Genomic DNA, 10278 nt, shown 5'->3' with positions numbered 1-10278 from the left:
TGCACATCATTTACATTTTACGCTTTTTTTTGCAAAAATATATTATTTGTTGGAACTAAGTTGGAAAATAAATGTGAAGGTCAATTAAATTAAAAGCGTGAGGTAAAGCTCTCCTTTTTAATTTAAATGGTACATTTTTAATTGTATTTATTTATTTAGCTGTCTGTATATATGTATATGTATATATATTTATACTGTATATACTTTAAATAAAATTCTCCTTTTTGAATTATATTGGTGCACTTTAAGTATTTATTTATTTATTTATTAGTCAATTTATACATTTCCGCTTTTATTTTTAATTATGTCAGTTTTGGTCCTCCGTACTGCAGAAGCCTGATAATCACCCATTCATTCAAATCAGGTGTGTTTGAGCAGAGAAAAAAATAAAACATGCAGGGCTGCGGCCCTCGAGGACCAGGATTGCCCACCCCTGATTTAAAACAACCTGAGACCGGAGGGTCCGGATATTTGATGCAAAATTGCTCTTTTCCAATTTAATGTTTAATTTTCCTGTTTATGTCTCATAATTACAGAGTAAAGGCTCAAGTTTGACAGTTATAGATGTAATTATTTCCTGTTTATTTACTACTCTTTATACATCAAATGAAGACAACCGTGCTGCAGAAGAAGCAAACAGAAGAGCAGGAATGAATTGGTGAAGATAAACTGAGACAGCAGCTTGGTAAAATTTAAGCTTTCTGCTGTAACTGGTAAAAAAAAAAATAAAAAAMCTCCAGGTCAGACGTCTTTGAAACATTTACCAGGAGATGAAGCTCTGACTCATTACAGAAACTTCCATCAGAGTCTGTGATGTAAACTCTGGCCTCTTCCTTTAATAATTACTGACAGTTTTATACGTTGTGAACGTGTGAGCATCGTCTGCAGCTGCTCCATCATTCAGCTAGAAAATAAAAATGATAAAACAAGCCTGAGTTTACTGTAAACAGGCGGCTCTATAAAATCCCTGAATCCTCCTCTGAGTCCCAGGAGGGATCAGGTTCGTTGAGGAGTGAAACTGAAGTTTTTTTACTGCAGTTTTTTTTAAATTCAGGACACAAACTGAATGAGTTAAAATGTTGTGAGCCGAACTCACAAACTTGTTCACCTGTCTGCTCTCCCACCGCAGCCACTGGAGCTGAAACATTCATGTCTGCTGCAGAGTGCTTTCTATTTATTTTCCTTTCATTTACCCATCAAGCTGCAGAAATATCTTAATAGTGTTTGTGATCAGAGATCATTCAGCCTTTTTCCAGCTGATTACACCTCCCTCCAGACGGGATGAGCTCCCCTCAGAGCGCCGAGGGCTCAGCTAACGTCCAGCTCATGCAGCGTTCAGGGATAATAAGGCTGCTTTATTATTTCTGACTGGCTTGACAGCCCACACATGTGACACACCAGATGACATTCAGACAAAAACATAAATAAACAAACAAACATTGCCTCTTTCTGTCTGCAGGCTGCTGCTGTCGAGTTCGGAGCGTCCAAACAAAACAGCCGATAAACCGGAAAAATTAGCAACAATTCTGCAAAACGAGCAGCAGGAATGCTGGACTTTGATGAAGCCGCTGAAACTGAATTATCAAACTTAAAGCAAGCACAGGCTAAAATTAGCAAAGCAGCAACAAGAACGTCAAAATTAGCAAAACTGTTGCTAAAAGCAACGTTTGTAAACTCAAAGCTAAAGCTAAACTTAGCAAAACAGTAATTAAATCAAAAAATGAGTTAAAGCTACAACAAGTGCAGAATAGCTAAAAGCTAAACTTATGACAAGAGTAGCTAAAAAATTTAAACATTAAAATAAGCTGCAAAAGCTAAAATTAGAAAAAACTGTCGCTAAAAGCAACGTTTGTAAACTCATGGCTAAAGCTAAACTTAGCAAAACAGTAATTAAATCAAAAAATGAGCTAAACAAAGATACGACAAGTGCAAAATAGCTAAAAGCTAAACTTATGACAAGAGTAGTTAAAAAATTTAAACATTAAAAAAAGCAGCAAAAGCTAAAATTATAAAAAACTGTTGCTAAAAGCAACATTTGTAAACCCATGGCTAAAAGGTAAACTCAGCAAAACAGTAACTAAAACATAAAACGAGCTAAACAAAGTYATGACAATTGCAAAAGTAGCTAAAAGCTAAACTTACAACAAGAGTAGCTAAAAAATTTAAACATTAAAAAACCAGCAAAAGCTAAAATTTGCAAGTTTTCGCTAAAAGTAACATTTGTAAACCCATGACTAAAAGCTAAATCCAACAAAACAGCAACTAAAACAAAATGAGCTAATAAAGCCTAAAGCTAGCCGCAGGAGCTGATGTTGTAAAACAGCAGCAAAAAGCTAAAATTAGCAAAACTGCTGCTACAAGTAACATTTGCAAACCTGTGCAAATGTTACTTGAGCTAAAGTTTTGCTAATTCAAACTTCTAGCTTCTGTCTTGCTGATTTTAATTTACAGCTACAATTTTACAACTTTTAGCTTTTATGCTTTAGCTATTGTTATGCTAATATGGGGTCTGCAACCTTTACAATCAAAAGAGCCAACTGTGCTGCTAGTCTCACTAATAAAATGTGGCCAGAGCTACAACTGTGATTATCAACTGGTGGTCCATGGGCCTTTTCAAGGCCGTTCCGGGAACCTTTACGGTCAGTGGAGGCGACATTATAAAACTAAAAAAATATTGTTATTATTATTATTATATTATTATACATGTCAGGACAAATAAAAATACCATATTCATGTAAACAAGAAAAATACCGTATGTAGTTTACACTGAATTTTATTAATATTTAAGTAAACAACAGGCTAGCTATTAGTTATACAAAAATCAACAGGCTAGCATGAGCTAACATGTTTTACTTTTTGTATTAGTAGTATTGATCACATATTTGCATGCTAACTGATTTTTGTTGTGAGTATAAAAACAACAACAACAAAAAAAAATGTTTTCTGTTATGTTTGGCCACATTTTCAAAGAGCCACTGCAGAGGGACCCAAGAGCCACATGTGGCCCCAGAGCCACAGGTTGCAGACCCCTGTGCTAACAGCTGTTTTTTATGGTTTAGCTAATTTAATCTTTTAGCTACTGTTGTGCTTCTTTTAACAAACCAGTGTCAACTTCCTGCAGAAAGTACAAACTGAAGTTTGAATTTTTTTAGTTTTCTTGTCTGATAAACATACCTGTGCTACAGCCACCTGCGTCTGCTGCTGCTGCTGTTGCAGCTGCTGCTGCAGCAGCTGGATCTGGTGATGCACAGAGAGGGGAGCGCCGGGCGGGAGCGTGCTCGACGCTGGGAGCAGCATCCTGGGGCTGGACATCAACAGAGAAACCTCCTCTGAAGCCTGGAAACACGCAGAAAAGGAAAGATGGTTTTGATTGGTTTGATAAAAATATTAGAAACATGATCTTTGTTGTGAGAACTTCTTGTAACGGATCTTTAGAGCAGACAAATAACTTCTAATAACTGCCTTTATTTTGGTGAACTTGCTCTCAAAATTATATATATGGATGCAAAGAGAACTTTTGATGAATACATAAGACAGCAAATAACATGACTGGAAAGCCTCAGAGAACAAACCATCAAAACAAGAACCTGAATGTGAAATACGGAGCTGCTGATGATCTGCGTCGTTTTGATGCAGACAGAGAATTTAGAGCAGTAACAACCAAATCCTGGACTCCAGCAATAATGAGCTTTGGGACCCCTTCCTCCTCCAGCTGACGGGATGCAACCTAATTGTTTGAAAGCTTTAGTAAGCAGTCCCTCATCGTCTCCCCTCCATCATTCCACCTGTCAGAAAGGGTCTTTGTCTGTCTGGCAGATTTGTTGCTTTAATCACACTTTAAGGCGAAAAAATTATTATTGTGGAGAGTAATCAAAAAACCCAAGAAAAAAAATTAAAAAGAAATGTTGAAGGACGGGCTGTGTTAAAATAAATGAAATAAATAAATCTTGCTTTAATTTCTCAGCTGAAGTGCTTACAGAAATAAACAGGTAATTCTGAACAATGGCTCTTATCAAAAATTTAGAGAAAAACATCAACATCTTTTACATGGAAGCATAAAACTGGGTTTCTTGATAAAAATGTAAAAATCTCACCTACCTAAAGATACCACACTCAGAGTATGTGATGTGAACGACTCTCAGCTACTACCACACCAAATTTTAGCCTAATATTTGCAAAATTTAAGCAGCCAAGATCAATTCCTGCATTTGCATTGTGGTGTTGTTTTGTTGTTGCTTTTACAGCCATTTTTATTAGGACTGTGTATTGGTGAGAATTTGGTGATATGATACATATCAGGACAAATATCGCAATATATTGTGATACATCACATTATGATTTATTGTGATACTGTTGCAATATTAATTAACTATTAGAAGGATTAGTGGCAAACCTCTTTTCAGCATGTCAGTATGTGATTAGGGCTGTGCTTTGGCAATAATTTGGTGATGTTATACAGAGGTCACGATACGATGTATCGCAATATATTACGATACATCACGATACATCACATTATGACATATTGCGATACTGTTGCAATACTATTAGTGGCATTTCTATTTTCAGCATTTCTATTTGTGATTAGAGCTGTGCAATGGCAAGAATTTGGTGATATGATACATCTCATGACACAGAGGTCACAGTAGCTGAGTTTCCATTGYAAATGTGCGCAAAACTTTGTCGATATTCTGTTAATGTCGAAAAAACACAGTTTCGCAACTGCGGTGTTTCCATTAAGTAAGAAACGCTATTAAAGTCACGCGTGAATACGTTTGTTCTCATGATAAGTCATTACAAACATTGAGGCGATGGATGTAAACACATAGCATGTTGCTACCACGACACTGGCGCTCATCATCAGAGGAGACGTCGGCGTCTTTTATCGAGGYTTTCCAGCGAGAAGTCTCTTATACGTGGGAGCGGATACGTATGCTGCGTTTTTGGGAAAATGTAGTCGGTGAGTTAGTACTTTCTTTTACTACTTCGGAGATTTCACTACTACTTCTACTTCCTGTTATCTTCTTCGTCGTCATCATTTTAGCCAGTAGAAACAGCCGGTTCTTGATCACGTGACTCCTGTGATGTGAAAAAAGTGCTTCYATTGCAGTTTTGTGAAATACATCAATTTCGATACGGCCGAAAACCCACATCTTCCTAGCTCAAAACTATTTTGTCAAAAAACATAGTTTTTTCTTTTTGAAATTGACGTGTTTCCATTGAGCAAATTTATTTTTGAAATTCCAATTTGCGCATTTTCATGGTCAGTGGAAATGCAGCTAATATGATATATCGCGATACATCACAATACCTTACCATAATGACATATTGCAATAGTGCTGCAATAGTAACTATCATTTCTAATTATTTTTTATGTGCAACTTCAAAACTACAGCCAGCTTCAGTCTCTATTACATATTCATTAGGTCTTACCTCCTATTTAAAACTAAACTCTTTTCCAGCATACATGGAACAGCTGGATGATGGTTGGTCAAAACAATTCTGTAAGCAAGGCAACATTTTGCTATTATTCTCTCCAAAAGATTCAAATTTTTAAAAACTTAACATAGAGAGCATAAAATCAGATCTAACCCCAAATGAAAAAATCACTGCAGTGCTTTTGAGAATTGAGTATCAGGAGATGAAATATTGCGATATTTCAATGTATCGATATTTTTTTTTACACCCCTAATATTTACATGATTTAGTGAAACATGTCCTGTCTGGTTATTGCAGCATGCGTTCCTTTGCTCTCAGGTTTTGTTTATGATGTTGTAATGCAGCCAAGTCTGAAAACTCTATGCTGAACGACTTCCAACAAAGTTTCATCCATTAAAAAAAAAAAAGGAAAAGAACAGGTGCTTAAAAGGGATTGTGATGCTGGCAGGAGTCACCAAGCAAGCGGACGCCTGATTAAATTGAACCTTGTTCCGCCCTTAAGGAACCTGCGTGACACCACTTCACCATCTGTCTCTCTCTTTAGGCACCTGCTGGTGTCGGACAGATTCTGGTGTTCGCTCACAGGCCCAGACACGCCCCGCAGGAGACCAGCGTATGACTGATGGCCTGTCAGAGATGGCTCTTTTAGGTTAGCGGGAGCTAATTATCCAGCCTGACAGGCTGTTTTGGGACATGACAGAGGGAACAGCACAGCAGAACAGTGTCCTGTTTCAGTGATCTGGACTCCAATAAGCCACTACTATAAATCTACCTGTCTAGAATTGCACAGGATGCCCTCCTGCCACTAAAGCAGCTCTCATCACTTGGATGTGGACCTGCGGGAGGAACCTTTGGTGGCAATAGCAACTAAAACTAGAAGCACTCGGAGAGTGCAAACCGCCACCAAGACCAATTATCCCCCATCCTGTAAGAGTTAATGCACAAAAGCAGAGATGGAAACACATTTGCTGAATAAGTTCTGATGTAGTGAACATTTAAGCAGCAGTATGCACGGGATTTTTTCTCGGTGGAGTCCAATGTGGAAAAAAAAAGTCAGACTCGTGACCCGACGTTATTCATGGTCAAACTGGTGTGGGATTAAGCTCCTAAGTTTTCATCAGTCACATTTCACCATGTAAAACGTCTGTTTTATCTCCTTGTATGAGTTTGTAATGGTTTGACTCTCTTTATAAAGTGCTTCCTGGCTCCCCCCGTCTCCAAACTTTGAGGCCCGGCAGCTCTCTGTTTACAAGCCTAGTGGTGAGAAACTGTTTTGATTGGTTGTTTCATAAATGGGAAAAATAGGTTTCATGGTGCAGTCACACACTTCCTGGTCACAAAACGTTCTGTAAATGCGCATTTTATGGCAAAAATTATTCATCATTAAATGTGGTTTTAACATTACTTTTATAAAGTTTGAAGTCCGTGCTGTCCAATCCAGCTCACTGTTTTTTACAGAAGCCCTGTGAAAGCATCACAGCTTTGCCGATCTCAGAGTGTTAAAAAAAACTTCCTGTATCCGCATCGTGATCCGGAACATCATCAAAATTTAAAGGTGTGTTTCTTGGCCCAGTACCCACATGTGGTAAAAATGTCATGTCAATCTGTCCTCAAGATTTTGAGTAACGTTGTCCACAGACAGAACGACAGACAGACGGACATACGCGACCGAAAACATTACCTCACCCTTGGCGGAGGTAATAATGTGCATGGCTAAGTCTGTAATTTTGAAAATAGGTTGTGATTATAAATATATAAAAAATGACTGTAAAGCTGTTAAGAGCCTAAAACACAAAAGTTCAGCCCAAACTGCTTCCTGCAGCAGCAGCTCTGCATAACGATTAGCTTCGCTCGCGGCTAATGAACCTACAGCTTATTTTTGACAGCGCCTGCAAAATTTCAAGTGTTTTTTCTTAGATTTTTCCTCAAACAGATGCTCTGATGGATCAGAGCCAGAGATGGAAACACTGCAGAGTATTAAAACAAGTTCCCCTGTCTGAGCTTTACATCAGCATTTATGTCTGAACCACAGCTGTAGAGAACGAAGTGGATCACATAAAGCCTTTTTGATCAGGAGGTTCTTTAACACTTCTTCTTTTCCCTCCTCTTCTCGAGCGTTTTTCTACGAGACACCGGAGACAAACGCTCAGCTGTGAGGTAAAAGATGTTCAACAGGATTGCTGTGGTGGCTTTGAAACTGACAGTGTTGTCAGGAAAAGTGAGAAGATTCAGCAAGTGGAAGTGCGAATGAGATGATTCAGCACTCAGAGCAACAGAAAGACAAAAAAAAGATGACATATTTGGCTTTTAAGCACCGTGGACAGAGGAACCACTCCTTATTAGAGCAAAACAGGAAGAAATAGACATAAACAAACTGTCAGCAGCAGCAGGAATAAAGTAAAAACACTTWAACACAGATGAAATGTGCACCTGTGAGCAGTCGTTCACATCATTTTCCAATCAGAAAAAAAAACATTTATTGCTCTGCACAAATCTATTTATCCTCCATAGAATACTCTTGGAAAGACTGAATCTATTTAACTAAAATACAAGAACCACTTAAGAAGCATAATAAATGGTCACTGAGTGTGTATATATATGTCTGTGTGTTTATACTGACAATATTTATGAATGTAGGCATGTATGTATGTATATATTTATATATGAATGGGTATGTGTATATTTTTATATATGCCCTCCATGTATTTATCCATTTATTTTTCAGGTGAGCGGACAGATGTTGGGTGTGTGGTCCTGTGTTTTGTTGGTGTATATTTAATATACTTCTAATCGCTATTTCAATCTTTCTATCTTTCTAATTACTTCTCTCTGTTTTTCTCTCTGTCTCTATTTAAAAAAAAGAAGCATAATAAATTACTTTAGATTCTTTAGGCTCTGATTAAGTTTCTGAGCTCTGAAAATTTTACTCCCATGGCACGGGAAGCAGCTATAACGAATAAAAACAACAGAATAAACTCAGGCAAACCAAACCTGTGACATAATGCAAACCTTAATTCTTTAAAAAAGATTTTAGGAAAGCTACAGAAACAGGAGTACAAAGTACCGTTAAAATCACAAATAGAGATGTAAGAAAATATTGACAAATTGAAATATTGTGATATTTCATTTCCAGATATTGTATCGATTATGAAAAGCACTGTATCAGTTTTTAATTAAGTTTTAGATCAGATTTTATCTTTTTAATATTGAGTTTTTAAATTTTTGAATTTTTTTGGAGAAAATAATGATTACTTACAGAATCACAATATATCATCATATCACAATATTATCATATCGCAACCCTGTGTCGTGATATGTATCGTATCACCTAATTCTTGACAATACACAGTCCTAATCACAGATAGAAATGCTGAAAAAGAAGTATAAGGGGGAAATTATATGATTTTGCTAGTAAACGTAAATATTAGATGTGTAAAAAATATCGATACACTGAAATATCGCGATGTTTCATTTACTGGTACTCATTTATTAAAAAGCACTGTATTGATTTTTAATTAAGGGTTAGAACTGATTTTTTGGTCTCTATATTAAGGTTTTAAATATTTTAATCCTTTGAAGAGAATAATGGCAATATAGTGTCTTGCTTAAAAAAATCACAATATATCATATTATGATCACGATACATCATATTGTGACTTCTGTGTCGTGTATCGTATCACCTAATTCTTGCCAATACACAGCTCTAATCACAAATAGAAATGCTGAAAAGAAGTATAAGGGGGAAATTATGTTTTTGCTAGTAAATATTAGGGGTGTATGAAAATATCAACAGATTGAAATATTGCAATATTTCATTTCCTGATAATTATTCAAAAGCACTGTATTGATTTTTATTTAAGAGGTAGGGTAGCCCACTGTCCCGTATTAGCTGAAATGTCCGTATTTTAGGCCAAACTGAAGCGTCTTATATGGGAGGCTTTTTCTTCTGATTGCAGTCCACCGACACAATACAGAAGGCAAGTAGGGATTTAATTATTTATTTATTTTATTTAGCAGGCACAATGCACATTTATTGACATTTCTGTAAATGTGCCAGAATTAGGTAAAGGCTATTTTTCATCTGTTGTCTCTGGAMAATGAGTATTTTTTCTTATTAAAAAACAAAAAAAGGTTAAAATGACTCAACTACATACATTTTGTCAATAATACAATAAAATACAATCAGTACACACAGTAAATACTAAACAAGAGAAACTACAACACAAATTTTATAAAAGTACTATGAGTAAATAATGTTAAATAATAATAAATAAAGTAAAATAAATCATTGAAACTAATTTAATCCTTCATCTAGATGGCAAAACACAAGTGGTCACATGGTGGAATTAGGAGAAGGCAGTTATTACTCAAGCACCCCAAACTAAATGGGTTCCCCGAAGGACGGTACCAAAGTAGCCAATTGCAATGACCAAATAWAAAACACTGAGTGAATTGAAATGACCGGCATGCTTGCACTACCCCCTTTAAGGTATCTGACAGAAACACTGAGTGTAGCAGCTTCATGTCATTGGTTTACTGAACATTAGCATAAGATATGGACTCTTATTAGTGTGGGTGACCATATTTTTATGATAAATTAATATTAAAATTAGGTATGCATGTTATATCTGTATTAACATTGGTATCGACAGATGTTGGTCATTGTTTAGAATATCGTATTGGCCTGTAAGTAAAACTGGGCCGATATTAACGTCCGATTTTGATTTAGCTTTGTGTTTCTGTTTCAGGAGGGTAAATGTAATTCAGACAGACCTGGAATTAGCAGGTACATTTGTTTCAAAGAAAACAATAAGTAATGCACTGAACCGCCATGGCCTGTAT

The 10278-nt window shown here is 36.4% G+C and overlaps 1 protein-coding gene across 1 annotated transcript in view; it reads right to left on the bottom strand.

Annotated features, from left to right (window-relative positions):
• The window catches only part of LOC106526006 (carboxyl-terminal PDZ ligand of neuronal nitric oxide synthase protein), a gene marked incomplete in the record, with an annotated part of 267121 nt that overhangs the window by 57198 nt on the left and 199645 nt on the right, over positions 1-10278 (bottom strand). Inside the window, 1 exon segment of the mRNA XM_014020429.1 lies at positions 3175-3336. Within this exon segment, the coding sequence (XP_013875883.1) occupies positions 3175-3336 (162 nt within the window).

The sequence above is a fragment of the Austrofundulus limnaeus genome, unplaced genomic scaffold (genome assembly GCF_001266775.1).
Source record: "Austrofundulus limnaeus strain Quisiro unplaced genomic scaffold, Austrofundulus_limnaeus-1.0 Scaffold252, whole genome shotgun sequence".
Classification (NCBI taxonomy): Eukaryota; Metazoa; Chordata; class Actinopteri; order Cyprinodontiformes; family Rivulidae; genus Austrofundulus; species Austrofundulus limnaeus.
Note: the sequence above shows the minus strand (reverse complement) of the source record. Positions and strands in the feature narration are given on the sequence as shown.